A 20,975-nucleotide genomic window follows, 5' to 3' on the forward strand; every position below is an offset into this window, starting at 1 on the left:
ATATTTTATATTTTATATTTTATATTTTATATTTTATATTTTATATTTTATATTTTATATTTTATATTTTATATTTTATATTTTATATTTTATATTTTATATTTTATATTTTATATTTTATATTTTATATTTTATATTTTATATTTTATATTTTATATTTTATATTTTATATTTTATATTTTATATTTTATATTTTATATTTTATATTTTATATTTTATATTTTATATTTTATATTTTATATTTTATATTTTATATTTTATATTTTATATTTTATATTTTATATTTTATATTTTATATTTTATATTTTATATTTTATATTTTATATTTTATATTTTATATTTTATATTTTATATTTTATATTTTATATTTTATATTTTATATTTTATATTTTATATTTTATATTTTATATTTTATATTTTATATTTTATATTTTATATTTTATATTTTATATTTTATATTTTATATTTTATATTTTATATTTTATATTTTATATTTTATATTTTATATTTTATATTTTATATTTTATATTTTATATTTTATATTTTATATTTTATATTTTATATTTTATATTTTATATTTTATATTTTATATTTTATATTTTATATTTTATATTTTATATTTTATATTTTATATTTTATATTTTATATTTTATATTTTATATTTTATATTTTATATTTTATATTTTATATTTTATATTTTATATTTTATATTTTATATTTTATATTTTATATTTTATATTTTATATTTTATATTTTATATTTTATATTTTATATTTTATATTTTATATTTTATATTTTATATTTTATATTTTATATTTTATATTTTATATTTTATATTTTATATTTTATATTTTATATTTTATATTTTATATTTTATATTTTATATTTTATATTTTATATTTTATATTTTATATTTTATATTTTATATTTTATATTTTATATTTTATATTTTATATTTTATATTTTATATTTTATATTTTATATTTTATATTTTATATTTTATATTTTATATTTTATATTTTATATTTTATATTTTATATTTTATATTTCATATTTTATATTTTATATTTTATATTTTATATTTTATATTTTATATTTTATATTTTATATTTTATATTTTATATTTTATATTTTATATTTTATATTTTATATTTTATATTTTATATTTTATATTTTATATTTTATATTTTATATTTTATATTTTATATTTTATATTTTTTTATATTTTATATTTTATATTTTATATTTTTTATTTTATATTTTATATTTTATATTTCATATTTTTTATTTTATACTTTGTTAATAACTTTCTTCGTCCTTATGAACTCCAAAAATAGTTATTTACAGGTCAATATACTTACATATGTAGGTGGCCTTCACAACTTTTTTTGTAGTAAATAATTTATTGTGCATTATTAGCTATGTATTTCCATATTTTATTTATACTAACATTTTAAGAATTATTTATTATTTTTTAAACTACAGAGAGCCAAGGTCAGCACCATCATCCGTTGCTTCACTTAGTACAAAACGTTTGTTTCCACGTGTTGTTAGACCCCTTCGTTTAGGGGAACACCGAATGAAGAAATGATTTTATGGTTTTATTGAAAACAAACAAATTTAAAAATCAATTTATCCATTTAGATGATTTCTAATTATCCATGAAAATACTAATTACCCTTCAGAAAAAATACAAATAACAAAAATATTTTATATACTTTTTAATGACAAGTTCTAGTTAATTTTGAAACGCATGATCTTTGAACACAATATTTTCTAATCTTTATTTTCAGATCAGAAAATTGAACTCAACTAAATGTATGGCCTTAGGGAACGGTAAAACCAACCAACGACGAGACAGCAGAGCACACAAACAAAAACTCGCAGCAGAGTTAATAAATAATGGATACAGCTGGTGGTGCGGTGGCAGCAGTACCATCAATTGTTGCAGCCAACCAGACAACAACAAATACAGCAACATCATCGCCAGCCTTGTCATCGTCGCCATCATCGAATGTTATCATCAATGGCAATCTGAGCAATGGAGCGGGTCAGCACCACCTCCACCATGACCAACACCATCCTCATCACCAGCAGCACAGTAGTTTAATACACAGCAATATCATTAGCTCGGGCAGCAATAGCAGTAGCAGCACCAACAGTAGTAGCAGTGGCAGCCTGATTATTGGTCACAGCAGCGCCAGCAGTGGTGGTGGTAGCAGTAACAGCAGTACAAGTAGCAACAGTAGTGGATATGGTAGCACATCGGCAACACCCACCAACAGTTATGAAACACATGGCACATCGACAACACCGGTTGCCATAGCAGAACCCATAATACCCGCTGCAACGGTGGCCACAGTTTCTCCATTTTATAGTGAAGCTATAACCAGCCAGAATCACCAGCAAACCCATGATTCGCAAGTCTATTCAACACAATATCAGCAACATTCCGCCACTGGTCAGCAGCATTTACATCTACAAACGCAACAGCAACAACAACACCAAGTGGTGCAACAACATTCCCAAACGAATTTGAATTTGCAACAGCAACAGTTACAACATTCCCAAAGATCACAGCAATATTATACCGGGTATGATTATAATCAGTCGTTTCAGCAACAGGAATCCTCTCTGGTGACCCAGCAGCATCAACAGAGTCATTTGCCTCAGAGTCATAGTCATTCGCCTACTGCATATGGCCTAGGTACAGCAGGTTCTGCGGGTGCCTTTGATAGTTCCCCAAATTCCAATTTGCACACAACTCCCTATCCCCAACAGTCTATGGGTCATAGTTACAAGGCCACAGGTCCAACATCCGGCATTAGCTATGACCGTCAGCGCAGCACTTCTGGCCACCAAACTTATCAACATGAGTCAACAACAGCGGCGGCGGCAGCATCAGCACCGACAACAGCAAAGCACAATCAACCCTTTGGACAATCTTCAGCAACCTCCTCCAGCTCAAAATCACGATCATCATCCTCATCCCTGCTTTCAATGCCATCAACAAATAATTCAACAGCTTCTGTGGCCACAACTAAACCCCAAGCTGCCGCCACACCTTTCTATGCCCAACCGTTGGCGCAATCCCAGCCCAGTGGTGCCAGCGCCTACTATGCTGAACTACAAAAACACAAAGCGCCTTTGGATTATCATCATGACCAATTTAGCAATTTAGCCTCCAATGCCTCGGCCTATCATCAGCAACAGAAATACTATGCCGCAGCAAAATCTCAACTGAAAGAGGTCACCAGTTATGGTTCAACACCTGGTAAATCTCTCTACCACAATGCGAATAATTTTTATCCTGGTGCGGCGGCCCAACATGCGGGATCTTCACTTTTACCACCCAATCCCGGATATATGTATCCCACGGCGGCATATCCATCATCTTTAGGATATGAGGCAGCCCCAGTAGAGTCGGTTTATCGCAAGACTAATGCGGCTCTTAATTCCTCCAGCTGGCCATGGGGTATGGATTATGCAGGGGCAAATAGTCGTGGAGGAACGGGAGCTCCACCACCACCCCCATCATCTGCTGGACATTTACCCACAGCCACCGTGGCACCAACACATGCAAGTTATTTAGGAACTGCCAATAGCAGCCACTTAACAGCTCGCGACCCTTACTATATGCCAGCGGATAAATATGCCATGAAATATGACAAATATGCCGGAGTTGCACCCCCGCCACCGCCTTATCAACAAAATGCCTACGTTAGCCCTCCTTCCAGCAGACACCCGACTCATCATTTATGGCCCGGCAGTAGCCATAACACTTTAAATGACAGATTGGCGGTTGCTGCGGCTCCGCCACCACCACACCATGTTCCTCATCCTGGCTCCATGCATGGTAGTAGCAATCCTTACTATGCCACAAATCCTGCAACTGCAATACGGCAATCATGTTGTCCGCCGGCACCTTATCAGACACAAAATTGCTACTATCCATCGGGACCACCACCACCTGCCACGGGACGCATAACCCATGGCCAACCAATGGCAAACTTGGGTCAAATTCCTCCCTCATATCCAGCTGCACAGAGCCTAAATTCGCAGCAGGCACATTTGAATCAGCCAGCCAGCAAATATGCCCCTAGCGGAGGTTTGGAATACCCAACATCCGCAACTGCAAATAAACTGAAAAATGATCTCTATATGGGCTCGCATTACGATCCCACAACTGCCAATACACCTCAACACTTAAGCCACCACCACCATCCACAACACCACAGGCATCCTGCCGTCACCAGCTATCAATATGGTACGGCGAGCAATCAACAGCTATACCCCACCTCCACCAATCAAATGTCCCACCATCCCCAGGCGCATCATCATCATGGACAACAACCGGCGGGTCCGTTAATTGCTCATGAACCCCTAGTTAACCCCAATGGCCCAGGCTACAGCAATGATCTCACATACGATAGTTACCTGCATGAAACAATCTCGTCTGCAAATACCAGCAATTCCGCAATGGGCCTTGGTGGAGCGGCAGCTGAAATGGCGGCCACAAATTATGCTGTCTCGGCGGCCAAACGTGCCTTATTGGATTATCGCAAACCACCTGCAATGCAACCACCGCCACAAAGTGATTACTACAGGTCCCAGGAATCTGTGCCACGTGGAGGAAATACCCAGCCATCTTATGGCGGACACATAACGGGAGATTTATTATTAAATACCCCCGAAACCAACACAAGCTTTAATGAATATCCCAACGCCTCTGCGGGATTTGCTGAAGATGAGACTTCTCAGCTAGACAATCAAAACAAATCGTCGACGGATGATTCTACCAAAAATTTAAGCCTACGTGATTTTATAGCCAATTGGAATGATGATGAGGATGATTATGCCAGCACCACCAACGAGGATCTTATGGCCTTTGATCAACAACCCGGAACGGGTGTAATCAATGAAGTTTTGCAAAGCGTTAGTGTCGACAAGGAACCCGATTCACCTCAAGTGCTCAATGACAAGCCCCAAGTGGTCGTAAAAGAACCCGAGGTACCCCAAGCAACAACCACCAGCATTTTAACGGACGATTTAGATGCCCAGCAATATGCCAATTTACCGGATATTATTGTGGATATTGAAAAATCCAGCGGAAATGGTGGCACAGGTGCTACGGTGGCGCCCAACGTAAATGACAATACCTCCGATTTAAATAGTTTCCCAACGGCCGATACTGAATTGGCATCTAAGGTAAATGAAAACACCAATAGCTTAGCAACTGTCAGTGCCACCGTGGCGTCCAGTGTGGGTGAAAGCAACTCATCTCTTAGCTTGGATAATTTTGATGTGGAAAAGGAATTGGATCAGTTGCAGCAAGACTCGGTAATTGTTAAACCCAGCATCACTAACAATCAGCAAATTAGTCCTGGAGTAGCTCAAGATTCTAAGAGAAATGATGCAACCTCTGTGGCAGAAGATCGCCAAGTAGCTTTTGCAGATTTACAATTGGAAAATTCAAAATCAAATACCATCCCTCCAGCAGCAACTGCAGCAAACACACGTCCACCTGCCGATACCGACGGTTATGATAGCGGCTGCAGTCGCCACTCAAACGAATCCTCCCTGTTTGAAAAGGAATATGAGACCTTTATCAACAAAATCTCCAACAATAGCGATAGTCTCAGCAAGGCCGACAAGGAAATTGAGCAAAAAGTTCAAGATTTTTCCAAGTTCTATAAACGTAAGCGAAAGCTAAGAGATGAAATGGAAAAGAAACATGATGCTGAGGACGGCACGTCTTTACAGGATAATAAAAAATCTCGCTGCGCTACAGATGGGGCCATCTCACCAAAGGAATCAAATTTTCCCCAGGTCTATACGAAAAAGTCACGCAATAGACCTCCTGCCATTGCCTCAAATAAACCTCTACCGCCGAGGCGCAGAAGAAAACCTTCTTCATTTTACTACAAAGCCATGCAAAATATACGCCGTTATCCCCAACATCGCAGCCAAATGGTTAGGGATTTTATGGCTGACCTAAAGGAAAAACATTTGCCTCTGATCAAAAGGCAATCCATAAAAAACTATTCCATGCAGACCAGTCCTGAGCCTTGTGCGGAGCTAAGTCCATTGCCTTTGAAAACTCTCGTCTTGGGGGTCATAAATTCCGAAGATTTTCGAAAACGTTTTGTAATTCAGTCAGTGGAGCAGCAGATGGAGGATGACGCGGCAGTGTCTGATGAGAAACACATTTGCACCGACCCCTCGTGCGAAACATGTGAGGTTATACGCAGTCTCATGGAGACGGAAGAGGCGGCGCCCAACCTTGATGCTGATGTGGTGAAACTGTCTGATGAGGACATAATTGATTTGGCATCATCTGAAGAAGTAATTGTGGCAAAGGAGGTGGAGGATTTAACGGATGAAGGAAAAGTGATTCTTATACCGGAAGATACTGAGGAGGTTCTGCCAGCCGTTTATCCCATAAGGGTACCAACATCGAATGAGGAAGCTATTATTTTGGAGGAAGACAAAATGGCAGCTGATATTTTGGAAAATCAATTGGCCGAGAAGGAATTTCGGGAAAATCAGAATTCCCTGTTTGGTGGAGTTATTCGTAAGGCCGTGGATGTAGCAGTGAGCGGGGTGGAAAGTTCTACAATTCAAGCCACAGAAAATCTTCAAAGACCTCAAGACGAATCATTAAAGGCCTCCGAAACTGAGATCATCGATCAGGATCAAACCACCCATTCAATAGAGGCGATTCCAACTGAAGAAAAAAGCAGGGATTTGGAACTAGAACCAATTCCAACTCCCACCAGCCCCGTAGAATCTGAAACTATTTCATCTCTACCGGTAGAATCTGTATCTAGGTCATCTCTCCCGAAGATTGCAAAGTTCGAAGACTCGCATTCGGCCATAAACTGTGACATTTCCAGAAGCCCACCAAATAAGGCTACGGCTACCCAAGACTTATGTCCAGAGACACGGAAACCGGTTATTCAAATCGCCAAACCTGAACTAAATTCTGAGGATACTTCTCGAAATTCCACAAATCCAATAAGCCACTTAATTGATACACCGACTGGCAAAGAATTTTTTGCAGAAACCAGAAATCCAGTCATTAAAATTCTCAACACTGAAGAAAATTCCTTGGATCAATGTGGCGCCCAACGTAAAAGCCCCGAAGAAAATGAATTGCCATGTACCAAAGATTCCTTAAACCTGAAGGAAATCACCCAAACCAATAGATTCCTCAACACTGAACCAAATTCTGGTGAACCAATTGCTTTAGATCACAGTGGCGCTCAACGAGAAACACCAGAAGAACAAGAACTAAAATCACCCAAACAAATAGATTCACCCAGGGTGACCAGTGTCATAAGGAAAATTGAAACGAAGGCCTCAGATCACGATTTTGAGGCCAAGAAAATGAAATGCTACGAAGCCCAGGACGTTGAGCCAGAAAGTCCAAAGGCTGTTGTACAAACAACTGTTATACGCAAAGCCAAGAGTAAAGTTGAGGAGAACTCCAACTCCAGTTCACCAAAACCAACGACAACAGAAACCAAATCTCAACCGAAAATTAAGGAAAAACCCATCAAAAATCCTCCCATAATTCTTCGGATAAAAGCCCAGACCACAACTGTGATAAGGAAACATGTTACCCAACCTGAAGGATCCACAGAGAGTTCGGAATCAGCAAGTTCATATATCAATAAAACTTTTACAGTTTCAAAGGTTTCACCTAATAGATCAGATGATGAAGAATCTGGATCAGAATCAGAAGGTAACGAAACGGATACTGATCAATCATCGAATAGTTCCTCTTCAAGTTCCGAAAGTTCCGATGAAGATGAGCATCGAGTTAAAGATGGCGATGAAAGTGTGAGCTCAAGTGGTTCTGATTCTTCGGATACAGACGTTGATGCCAATGAGAATGAAACCCTAAAAACTCTTAGGAAAGTTGTGGAGAAATGTGAAAAGCTTTCCAAAATTCGCAATTCACCAAAGGATGATATGCGGGTGATTGGAAGAAAAACTATGGGTTGTCCCAAAACTAAAGGAATGCTGAAAGAATTCAATATTCCACCACCACCGGATTTCAATGAAAGCTCAAAGTTCGGTGAAGAACCCGATGAAAATGTTGCGGCGCCTGAAAACTCAAAATTCTGTGAAAAATTCGATGCGGAGATGATTTCCAGATTACCTGAAGCCCAAATAAACTCAAACTGCACTGAAGTGTCTAATGAAAATGTTGATAAAAATCTCAAAATACCAGCAATAAAAATAAGACGACCTACTGTTACAGCATTATCAGGCTGCGCGTCTCCCAAAAGTTCCTGCTGGAGTGTAGAAAATGAACTGCAGACACCTAGAACCGATGAAGATCAAATCCTTGCATGTTCATCGCCAAGATTGAGAAAATCTCCAATTGAACTCTGCCCTGATGCAGCAAAAGTGCAGGATACCATTTTGGATAATGTGAGAGAGACTGAGGATGATCAAATCTCCTCAAATCCATGCCCAAAATCACCAGTGGAAATCGATAATTCTGCCTATAACTTGGTAGAGAACGAGGGCAATCAACATTCCTCAAATACACCACCTCAAATTTCAAAATCGTCATTGCAACTTCATACTGCTGAGGATATCTCCACAAATTCATCACCACAAATACCTGAATCACCCTTGGAACCATTTCCTCAACAAGAACAAGAACCTGCTACACCAGAGCAAAGCTTTAGTGAGTGTGATAAACCATTAGATTTGTCTAGGCAATTGTCACCACTACAAGACGTAGCGTACGAATCCCGGCTAAGTCCAAATACCGTGGAATCTATCCCTGAAATAAGTGATGAAAGAGATTTGCAAAGCTCTATACCTGAATGTTCCAACAGGAATGAGGAATCATTAAATACACTCTCTACCGAAAATGATCAGGAAAATTTAATGCGTTGCGATTCCTGTGAATTGGAAGATGATTTACCAAGCAAAGCACAGCTTGATGGTGAACCTTTATCCACTGAAGATAGTAACTTCGATGTAGTCACCAGAAATACGGACTTATTTCCAGAACAGACCACCAACAACACACAGCCTGACGAAAATGTCTTGACTCAATTTTCTACAGAGGAGAATTATAAAGCTTCTGAAGGTGTCCACTCCGCCGTATCGAAAACCATTTCCCCAGTGGATGAAAAGGCCTTACCCGAAAGCGATATTGCTTCAAGCAATGATGATATTATTGAACTTTCCGACGACTCCTCCTCATCATCTTCTTCTGATGATTCCGATGTAGAAGAGGACGAAGATCTAAATAGGAATACAGCAAACTCCGAGAATACCACATCTCAAATGGAAAATCCAACAAACATTGTTGATATAACTGAAGACAGTACATCCGAAGAAGAATTCGAGTCGGATGACGAAATAGTTGGAGAAATTATTTCCAAACCCAACACTCCTGCTAACCTGAATAATATGTCAGAAAACGATACAAGATCATCGGTGCATTCTAAAAATGATGATGAATCGGTATTTGTTAACGATGAAGAAACTGAATTTAGTTCCGTGGCAAAGACTCCAGAAATTCCATCAGAAATAATGGAAGAGACGCTTAAAACTTCATTGGGATTGACTTCGAGAGAGACTGAGGATTCAGGCAAAGAAGCAGCAGCGATTTGCCTAAGTCCCAAATCCGAAAGTAATCATGAAACCGAGAAGGAACACACGAATGAAACCCACGCAAATTCTGAACATCATCCCTATGCTAAGTCATTAGAACCGAACTCTTTGGAAGGTTCTAGAATCAATGAGGGAATGATTAAAGCTCCTGCAAGCAAAATCGCTTTGGAAGTTATTACTCAAACTCCACCTAATTCTGCAAATTGTATTCAGAGCGATTCCCAGAAACTGTTTCCCAAAGATGAAAATACAGAGCAAATTTATGAAACCAAGGTACCTCAAAAGGCAGTGGAAGAAACTCCAAATCAAATCAACCAAAATTCCATCAAATCATCACTGCCTGAGACTCCCGAATCTCCGTTGGCGCCACAAGTTGAAGATGTTTTGAGCCTCTATAAAACAAATGAAAATGCAATTGATTCGCTAGAAGCTGCTGAGGTGCGTCAAGAAACCCCACCAATAATTGAGAGTCCCATCACAGAAATAGATAAACAAATAGATATTAGAGATGATTCAAGATCTTCTTTCGAATGTTCTGACCATAGCCACCAAGTGTTTCCTCACGTTCATGAAAATGCTAAAGGTCCTGTATTTGATTTAGAAGAAAGGGAGAGCGTATCAATTCAATCTTCCTCACAAAACCCGCCCTGTAAAGATGAGAAAGAAAAGGAAATTGTCTTGTATCCAGAAAATGAAAATTCCGCTCAAGATACGCATTCATCTTCAAATCAGGGAGAAGAAGTTATTCCAATGGGCCACGATTCAACCCAGTGTTCGGAAACTTCATATGTGAAAGACCACTCGGCCAACTCCCAAACCAAAGTAGAACTAAGTGATGTTCTTGACCTGTCAAAAGATTGCAAAAGCCCGGAACATAAAGAAGTCGAATTCAATTCTCAGTTATCACCTAAAGACGAAGAAGAAAAGGAATGTGTATACGACTTGCCTAATTGCCACACATCTCCGTCGTATTTAAAGGGATCTAACTTACAAACTGGGGAAATTGATTCAGATTTTCTGTCTCAAAGAGAAGAAAACGTATCTGAGTTGTCGAATTCACCTACATCGCCGGTCAACTTGAAGGAGATTGAAGCTGAAACGGAAGTCATCCACTCACCTACGAATCCTTTGGAAACAGATTCAGAATTTGTATCTCGCGGAGAAGAACATTTGTCAGAGTTGTCGAATTCACCAAGATCGCCGGTCATGTTGAGGGAGATTGGAGTTGAAACCGAAGTCATCCACTCACCTACGAATCCTTTGGAAACAGATTCAGAATTTGTATCTCACGGAGAAGAACATTTGCCAGAGTTGTCAAATTCACCAACATCTCCGGCCAACTTGAAGGAGATTGAAGCTGAAACGGAATCCATCCACTCACCTATGAATCCTTTGGAAACTGATTCAGAAATTGTATCTCACGGAGAAGAACATTTGCCAAAGTTGTCAAATTCACCTACATCGCCGGTCAACTTGAGGGAGATTGAAGCTGAAACGGATGCAATCAACTCAAACATAATTTCCATTGACGAAAAGGTAGCCGAGGAAATGTTGGAGAAAGATGAAACTGATTCAGAATTTGTATCTCACAGAGAAGAACATTTGCCAGAGTTGTCAAATTCACCAACATCTCCGTCCAACTTGAAGGAGATTGAAGTTGAAAAGGATACAATCATCTCACCCATAACTCCAATAGCCGAGGAAATGTTGGAGAAAGAGGAAAAGAATGCAGAACTCGTGGGTTGCATACCTCAATCCTCCATGGAACCTTCAACAAACTCAGCTGATTGTGATCCTAGTGTAGAAACTCCCAAATCATCAGCAAATTCCGCCGATAAAGATCCTGATATGGAGAATCGCAAACTCAACAGTGTACTGAGTCCAGCAACAAACTCATCGGATCATGAACCTGACGTAAAAACACACAAATTCAAGATAAAACAATTTTTAAAACCGTCGATGAATAACGCAGATGATGAATTTGATCTTGAAAATGACAATCTCAACAGTGAACAGAGTGCAGCAACAGACTCAACAGATCATGATAATAGCATAGAAGCACTGAAATTCAACAGGGAATCAATTGTAGAGCAATTAACAAATTCCCCAGATGAAGATCTGGATGTGGAAACTCCCAAACTCTGCAGTGAACAGAATGCATCAATCAACATAGAACAACATGAATCAGGCAAAGAAACTCCCAAATTCAACCGGCAACCATTTGTGGAACAATCAATAAATTCCGCAGATGATGATCCTGATATGGAAAATCCGAAATTAGACAGTGAAGATATAAAAACTTCGGCGAATTCATCGAATCACGAAGCAAACATGGAAGCCGCAACAGAAAAGCAGAATCAAAGTGTATGTGAAAACACATTGGAAGACAATTTCAAATATCATCAGCGCATTTTGTTAGATGTTTCGTCGGGCAGTAGTGAAGAACCGATGCCATTAGATGCAAACTCTTCCGGTGAACTTGGAGTTGAAACTCTGACTAACTCTAGTGACGAAGCGATATCACCAAGGGAAAACTATCCTAAGAAAAATGGAATTGAAACTCAAGAATCCGTAAATAAATTGCATTCTAGCAAAGATGACCTCGAAAATTATCAATCAAGCGAAGAAGAAACAAGTGTACATGAAGTTCAGAGGCAGAATGTAGGCACTGATACACAAGAAGTATATCTTGATTCAGAAAAGCAGTTAAGTTCACCGCTAAATCCATGTGATATGTCTGAAGGAAACCGATCATCTTTATTGAATGAATCATTCACTACAGAAATCGCTGAGAAAGAAACTATTAAAGATAGAGTTCAATTCCAAGATTTCGAGCCATCTCAAGAAACATGTCATGTTACGCATTCACCTCAATCGCCTACTTTGGATGCCATTCCTAGTACGCCTATTGCAGGTGAAGAAATAAACGAAGATGGAATACAAACTCAAGAAGCAGATTCTGTCATGGCTTCACCTCAATCGCCTTCCTTGGATGAATTTCCCAGTTCTAATTTTCAGGACGAAGAAAGAAATTGTGGAGAAACGGAAACTCAAAATTCCATGGCATCTCATGAAGTCAGTTCTGTCAGAGATACACCTCAATCACCCTCATTGGAAGTCTCCGACTTTGCAGATGAAGATAGCTGCGAGGAGGATCTTGGAGTTAAAAGTGAAGCACCAAAAGCAACCACCCCACTTGTTAGCGATGAACTTGCGTTATCGAATAATGGTGTAAGTGGTCAAACAGTTTCTTTGAGTGATCATACGGACGAAGCTCAAACGAGTCCTTTGGAAGTCTCCGATTGTGCAGATGAAGATAGCTGCGAGAAGGATCTTGGAGTTAAAAGTGAAGCACCAAAATCAACAACCCCACTTGTTAGCGATGTACTTGCATTATCGGATAATGGTGTAAATGGTCAAACAGTTTCTTTGAGTGATCATACGGACGAAGCTCAAACGAGCCCTTCCGACATTGCTGAAGTCAATAACAGATCAGTGGAAGAATCAGAGAACATTCTCCACACAACAAAAGAACGATGTGAATCTCTTCCCCATCAAACCGAAGAAATTCTTTACAGCCAAGACGAACTAACACTAGAGGAGAAGGCAAAGGACAATCTTTCTAAGGTCTTTGAGGACTCTCTTTCCACTCAAGAAGAATCTTCAGCAAGTCCCAAAGATATTATTTTCCAAAATAAAAATCTCCCCAAAGAAGAAGAAAAAGGTTCAAATGAATTGTCAGTGGATAAGCCTTCCAGCCAAGTAGAAGAAGAAAGTGTTTCAAATGAATTGGCTGCGGAGACCCTTCCCAACCAAGATACCAGTTCAACAGCTAAGATGTTAGCAAGTCCCAAGGAAATCTACACTCAAAGCCTTGAAGAATCGAAGAATCTTTCATGTTTTGAAGATGAAATTGGAAATCAGGAAGCACCAAAGATTGTAGGAGAAATACCGGCTACAGAATCCCTAGAGGTTGCTGAAGAATCAAAGAAGATAGAGGAAACGGTTATTACCCCTACTGAATTCCCAGAGAGGACAAATACTTCTAACACCGAATTGGGAGCAGAATTAATAACTAAGGCGTCATCAGAACCAAAAGCCGTCTCTGTGATTGAAGAAAGTGTGAAAGATGTGAAAACGCCGCCGATGATCTCAACTCAAAGCGATGAAGTTCCCACAAATGTTCCGCATACAAGTGAGGGACTATCAGCTAACAGTGAAATCTCTCTGGTTAATGAGAATCTCCATGTTTCTGACAAGTCTCCACATCCGGTTGTCAAATGCTTATCAAAAACGGAAGCTGCATTTGAAAAATCCCTAGATTTGTCGAGCAAAAATGTGGAGCAATCTGCTTCACTCCCTCCAATCAGCCCAAAATCACCTGAATATTCAAACATTCACAACTGTGAACCAAGTCCATCCAATCTAAAGCCTTTGGAAGAAGTCTTAACACGATCATCTTTACCTTTGCGCAGCCGTGAACCTAGCCCCGAAATGAATTTCTGGAATACCAAAGGAAAATGTCGTGTCTTAAGAAAGAGACGAGGTGATATTTCCACATCTCCTAGCTATGTGGAAACGAGAAGATACTCCCTAAGAAAACAAAAGTCTGGTGAAAGGGAAGGAAATAAAGAAGAAGATGGTGTTGTTGGTAAAGTAGAATCTAACAAAGTAGTCCTCTCCACCGTAAATCGAAAATTCTCTCAACCAGAAACGGAGAACTTGGATTCAACTACTCTAGAGTGTGACAAAGTCCAGAGCAAAATTGTGGGCCGCTCCCCAAAATCCATTGAGGTTGAGAATACTAATTTACCAAGTCCAAAAGCCGATGACTGTGTTGAAAACCACACCTTAAGCACTCCAGGGACTATAGGGGCCAAATCTGCCCAGGAACTGCCAAAAACATCACTTGAATCTGAGAATACCCCTAATAAAGTCACTTCGGCTCATGTATCGAATGACTTTTTGGGTAATAGGGAGATTGAAAAGTCGGTATCACCCAACGAAACACCATCTGCAAATATATTCAATTGTGAGAACATCCCTAATGATATCAAAACACCATCAAAAAATAAATCCAACAGTGAGAACAGACCTAAAGACTTTTTGGGTGATCGAGAGATTGACGGGGTTATATATCCCACAGAAGTTCGCAAAACATCTGTGGATATATCCATCAGTGAGAATACCCCTAATGAAGTCGGCACAACAGCTGAAGCAATATCGAAGAGTGAGAATATCCCTAATGAACTTACTTCCGCTGATGTGTCCAATGCCTCTTTGTGTGATGGAGAGATTTTGTCAAATTCATCTCCCAAACAACACCAACAAACTCCATCTGTAGATATATCCAACAATGAGGACACCCCTAACGAAATCATAACACCATCTGATGAAATATCCAACACTGCGAATATCCCCAATGAAGCCAACTCCATCGATGCATCAAATGACTTTTTGACTTTTAAATATCAAACAAGCTTTGATGAAGGTTCCGATTTTAACGGATTCGAAGATCCCCAAGAAGAAGAGTTACTTCGGCGTGAAGTTGAAAATCTCAATGAAGATTCTGCAGCCAATGATGCTTTTAAATATGCCATCTATAATAAAAATCCTGATAAATCACCAAGTAAATCATCCGAATTCGATGAATTGGAAGCTTTGGAGAAAGAACTTTCTCAACAATGTCAAACACAAGTGGACGAAAACATCGAAGCTGTAACTGCTCACTTACACAAAGTCATGGGCGGAGGAGAAGACGACGACGTCGACGAAGAAGCAGGAGACATTGAGACTGAACCACCAAGGGTAAGCGTAACGAATGCTAGCATATCAACAAATGATATAGAACATATCAAAAAGATGTTAGAAAGTGATGAAGAACCCGGCGCTGAAGAAGCTGAAAATGACACAAACCCGACGCAGAAATATGCCTCCGTAGAAACAGAAACTAAGGAAAATATTAGCTCAACCAATTTATGTAGTATACCAAAGTTAAGTGACCTTTGTAGGGCTGCCTTAAATAGTTCCTTGAATATTAACAAACTTACCATTGTACAAAGTAATGAAGTAGTAGTTGCAACGGAAACCACCTGTTCCGAAGAAGAAAATAATAATGTTGCCGTTCCCCATGTGCTGGTGGAACGTGAACTAAGCGTGGAAGAAGCCTTGGCGGAAATGTATCGCCAAGCTGGGGTATTGCTATCCGATCATGAGGATAATGAAAGTGATAGGGCATCCATAACAACAGTGGCGCCCAATCAGGATCTGCTACTCATAAATTTACATGAAATCTTAAATAGTAGTGATAATGATGTTTATGTTTTGCAATGTGATGTAAATGTCAGTGACAGCAACAACAACAACAATAACGACGATCAAACCGGCGAAAATAACCCTAACGATGTAAATGAAAGTGGTCCAGCAGTTGAGAGTCAAGAAATTGTATTGCCCACCGAAAGATTCAATACCCTACAACTGATAGGCATTGTCAATAGAGATACGGATGGTTCTGAAATCCACATCATTAGTTCAGATTCGGAAAGTGAGGTTATAATTTTAAGTGATTGTGATACAGATGTAGAATTTCAACCGCCACCACCACCACCCAAGTCGTTTTCACCCCGACCTCCCCATCGTGAATATATACCCTTTATCACCGACTATGAAGATCAATCGAGTGATACAATGTCCGATATATCGACCATACATCATGAAGAAGTTGTACCTGATAATTTGAATAAATTTTTGCAAGAAGAATTTTTCAAATATTTACATGAAAAATATGCTCAAAAGAAACTCTCTAAATATTATCACGCCAATCGGGTGTTGCGAAAGTACAAAAAGAATAGATTATTGAATAAATATAGGCCATAAATAGCGATCTCAATGAGGAATATTCGAATATTTTTGAGCATAACAAAACAAAAATTAAAGCTTTAATTAGTGAGAGAATTTTTAATACTTCCACCTTATCCCCGTAAATTTTCATTCCACAGGTGGTAGCGGCTTTATGGGTAAACAGTGGCGTTGAATTGAATATTTTCTACAGTTAAATTAGAGTTTAAAGAACTCATTATAAACCCATTAGGCTTGAAATCACTTATTTCCCAAGTCAAAAACTGACACCTCATTAGGAATTTATTACCAGGACCACTCCGCAAAATAGTGAGAATATCCGAAATAACCGTAGACAGTTCAATGAGAATCACCCTAATAAAACAAACACCAACAAAACACATCGTCTGAGGATATATCCAACTATGAGAACATCCCTACCATCACTACTACTGGTGTATTGAAAAATTTGTTGGTGATAGGGAGATTTAAAGGTCGGTATATCCCAACGAACTCCACAAAACATTGTCTGCAGCTATATTCAACTGTGAGAACATTCCTAATGAAACCACCAAAGCATCTAAAGAAAAATCATACAATGAGGACAGTCTTAATGGCGTTTTGGGTGACCGGGAAATTTTCAGGGACTGTTCGGAACTGCGAAATATTTCTAGAGAATAAAACAGTCCTCAGGAATGGAGAAAAATTTTCCATAAAAAAAAAAACAAACCTCAGGAACTGAGTATTTTTTCTATAGAAAAAACAATCCTCGGGAACTGAGGAATATTTTTTCTATAGAAAAAATTTCCTCAGGTCCCTGAGGATGGCTTTTTCTATAGAAAAAATTTCCTCAGGTCCCTGAGGATGGCTTTTTCTATAGAAAAAATTTCCTCAGGTCCCTGAGGATGGTTTTTTCCATAGAAAAAATTTCCTCAGATCCCTGAGGATGGCTTTTTCTATAGAAAAAATTTCCTCAGGTCCCAGAGGATGGTTTTTTCCATAGAAAAAATTTCCTCAGGTCCCTGAGGATGGTTTTTTCCATAGAAAAAATTTCCTCAGGTCCCTGAGGATGGTTTTTTCCATAGAAAAAATTTCCTCAGGTCCCTGAGGATGGTTTTTTCCATAGAAAAAATTTCCTCAGGTCCCTGAGGATGGTGTTTTCTATAGAAAAAAAATTCCTCAGGTCCCTGAGGATGGTTTTTTCTATAGAAAAAAAATTCCTCAGGTCCCTGAGGATGGTTTTTTCTATAGAAAAAAAATTCCTCAGGTCCCTGAGGATGGTTTTTTTCTATAGAAAAAAAATTCCTCAGGTCCCTGAGGATAGTTTTTTCTATAGAAAAAAAATTCCTCAGGTCCCTGAGGATGGTTTTTTCTATAGAAAAAAAATTCCTCAGGTCCCTGAGGATGGTTTTTTCTATAGAAAAAAAATTCCTCAGGACCCTGAGGATGGTTTTTTCTATAGAAAAAAAATTCCTCAGGTCCCTGAGGATGGTTTTTTCTATAGAAAAAAAATTCCTCAGGTCCCTGAGGATGGTTTTTTCTATAGAAAAAAAATTCCTCAGGTCCCTGAGGATGGTTTTTTCTATAGAAAAAAAATTCCTCAGGTCCCTGAGGATGGTTTTTTCTATAGAAAAAAAATTCCTCAGGTCCCTGAGGATGGTTTTTTCTATAGAAAAAATTTCCTCAGGTCCCTGAGGATGGTTTTTTCTATAGAAAACATTTCCTCAGGTCCCTGAGGATGGTTTTTTCTATAGAAAACATTTCCTCAGGTCCCTGAGGATGGTTTTTTCTATAGAAAAAATTTCCTGAGGATGGTTTTTTTTTCTATAGAAAAAACAATCCTCAGGAACCTGAGGTTGGTTTTTGTCTATAGAAAAAATTTCCTCAGGTCCCTGATGATGTTTTTTTCTATAGGAAAAAATTATTCAGGTCCCTGAGGATGGTTTTTTCTATAGAAAAAATTTCCTCAGGTCCCTGAAGATGGTTTTTTCTATAGAAAAAATTTCCTCAGGTCCCTGAGGATGGTTTTTTCTATAGAAAAAATTTCCTCAGGTCCCTGGGGATGGTTTTTTCTATAGAAAAAATTTCCTCAGGTCCCTGGGGATGGTTTTTTCTATAGAAAAAATTTCCTCAGGTCCCTGAGGATGGTTTTTCTCTATAGAAAAATTTCCTCAGGTCCCTGAGGATGGTTTTTCTCTATAGAAAAATTTCCTCAGGTCCCTGAGGATGGTTTTTCTCTATAGAAAAAATTTCCTCAGGTCCCTGAGGATGGTTTTTCTCTATAGAAAAAATTTCCTCAGGTCCCTGAGGATGGTTTTTTCTATAGAAAAAATTTCCTCAGGTCCCTGAGGATGGTTTTTTCTATAGAAAAAATTTCCTCAGTTCCCTGAGGATTGTGTTTTCTATAGAAAAAATTTCCTCAGGTCCCTGAGGATGGTTTTTTCTATAGAAAAAATTTCCTCAGGTCCCTGAGGATGGTTTTTTCTATAGAAAAAATTTCCTCAGGTCCCTGAGGATGGTTTTTTCTATAGAAAAAATTTCCTCAGGTCCCTGAGGATGGTTTTTTCTATAGAAAAAATTTCCTCAGTTCCCTGAGGATGGTTTTTTCTATAGAAAAAATTTCCTCAGGTCCCTGAGGATGGTTTTTTCTATAGAAAAAATTTCCTCATGTCCCTGAGGATGGTTTTTTCTATAGAAAAAATTTCCTCAGGTCCCTGAGGATGGTTTTTTCTATAGAAAAAATTTCCTCAGGTCCCTGAGGATGGTTTTTTCTATAGAAAAAATTTCCTCAGGTCCCTGAGGATGGTTTTTTCTATAGAAAAAATTTCCTTAGGTCCCTGAGGATGTTTTTTTCTATATAAAAAATATTCCTCAGTTTCTGAGGATTGTTTTTTGCATAGAAAAAATATTCCTAAGTTTCTGAGGATTGTTTTTTTGCAAAATCCTCAGGAGCTGAGGAATATTTTTTCTATAGAAAAAACAATCCTCCGGAAAGAATGAATATTTTATAACGCCATGGCATGACAAGGATTAATTAAAAAGCATACTTTTAGGCGGAATATCTAAATATAAACTACCGTACAACTCATGTTTTAAAAATCAGACTAAAACTAAATGTTGATTTATTTTTGCGGGGATAATAGTCCTAAAACGTTAGTGGACAAAGATTAAAGGTGCTTCAAGGAAAAAAAAAATAATTTTACGTATTTCTTCAACTATTTCCCTATGATTCTATGATGTTCGTGTGACATTTAATCCCATGATGATGTGAAAACTCTTCTAAAGGAAAAATTAGTCAAATGAATTTTATAAAGAAAATATTTAGTTTTCATTTCATACTCGTAGAACAATCCTGCCGGAATTTATCCGCTCACTTTAAAAAATATGTAAATCGAATTTAAATGCTGTTTTTTTTTTAAAAATTATCTCTAAAGTCAACAGTTAAAAGGGCATTGGGAGAAATGGCAATACAAATTTCATGGACAATGTTTTTGCATGTTTTGGCTAAGGTTATTGCAGCTGTTGTTATTGTTGCTGGCATTTAATATTAATTATACTATTTTTTTGTAAAACATGACATTTAATGTTAAAATATATTTTTTTTGTTTTCACCAGGTTCGTCTAGAAAATCAATTGTAAATGTAGTTTTTTTTTCTGTTGTTATTGTCATTATTGTTGTTAAAGCAATCGTTTAAAATAAAAATGTTTTTTTGTTGTAAAATTTTGCTAAATGGTTTTTATACACGAGAATAAAAATTTACTGACAGTTAACGTGTTGTAATTTGTTGTTTTCCCCTCTCCTTTCGACTTCTTCTACTTCACACATTTGCTAGCCCGGCTTTTTATTTGGTCATTAGTCTTTATTTGAATATTTAATAGAATATTTAATATTAATAATGTAAAATATATGTAAGAAAGTAAAATTTAAATATTATAAAAAGCCTATATCTGTTTTAATAAATAAAAAAACCATTTCAATAGATTTTAGTTATTAATTGTTGTTCTTAGTCATAGTTTTTAATATCGTTTTTTTATTATTAAACATTTATATACACGGTTGAATATGTAGCTTAAGTAAAATACTAATAAATTTATATATAAAATATTTTGTAACAAAAACAAAAAAATTGATAAATGGAAATCTCAACAAAAAAGACATATTTTTAATAGTTTAAATGTTATTTATTATTGTCTAAGTATAATTGTAGTAAAAACAACAAAAAGAATGAAAAACACCCAAAGTGCATTAAAATTAATATACACAAAAATATTTTATTGTTTTTTTATTTGAATAAGAGAAAAAAATGCATTGATTTTTTCATGATTTTTTAAAAGACCTACCTACTATTAGAAACGATTGGATGAAGTCAGATACATTGCTTTGAGAGCAATAATGCAGGTCCACATTTGTAAAGGTACATTAAAAATGTATCCACACATTAAATCATGATTTAACCAATATTGAAAAAAAAAACAACAAATACTGAACGTCC

The 20,975-nt window shown here is 37.3% G+C and overlaps 1 protein-coding gene across 3 annotated transcripts in view; it reads left to right on the forward strand.

Annotated features, from left to right (window-relative positions):
* Positions 1–19,676, forward strand: part of LOC141395045 (uncharacterized) — a 165,730-nt gene extending 146,054 nt beyond the window's left edge. For all 3 annotated transcript variants that reach the window (XM_073970422.1, XM_073970424.1, XM_073970425.1), the window contains one exon: positions 1,794–19,676. In XM_073970422.1, coding sequence (XP_073826523.1) covers positions 1,903–16,521 — 14,619 coding nt within the window. In that variant the 5' untranslated portion in view covers positions 1,794–1,902 and the 3' untranslated portion in view covers positions 16,522–19,676. The remainder of the gene's footprint in view (positions 1–1,793) is intronic.
* The last annotated feature ends 1,299 nt before the right edge of the window (positions 19,677–20,975 follow it).

Source organism: Musca autumnalis, unplaced genomic scaffold (genome assembly GCF_047663935.1).
Source record: "Musca autumnalis isolate F117 unplaced genomic scaffold, ASM4766393v1 scaffold_2, whole genome shotgun sequence".
Taxonomy (NCBI): domain Eukaryota; kingdom Metazoa; phylum Arthropoda; class Insecta; order Diptera; family Muscidae; genus Musca; species Musca autumnalis.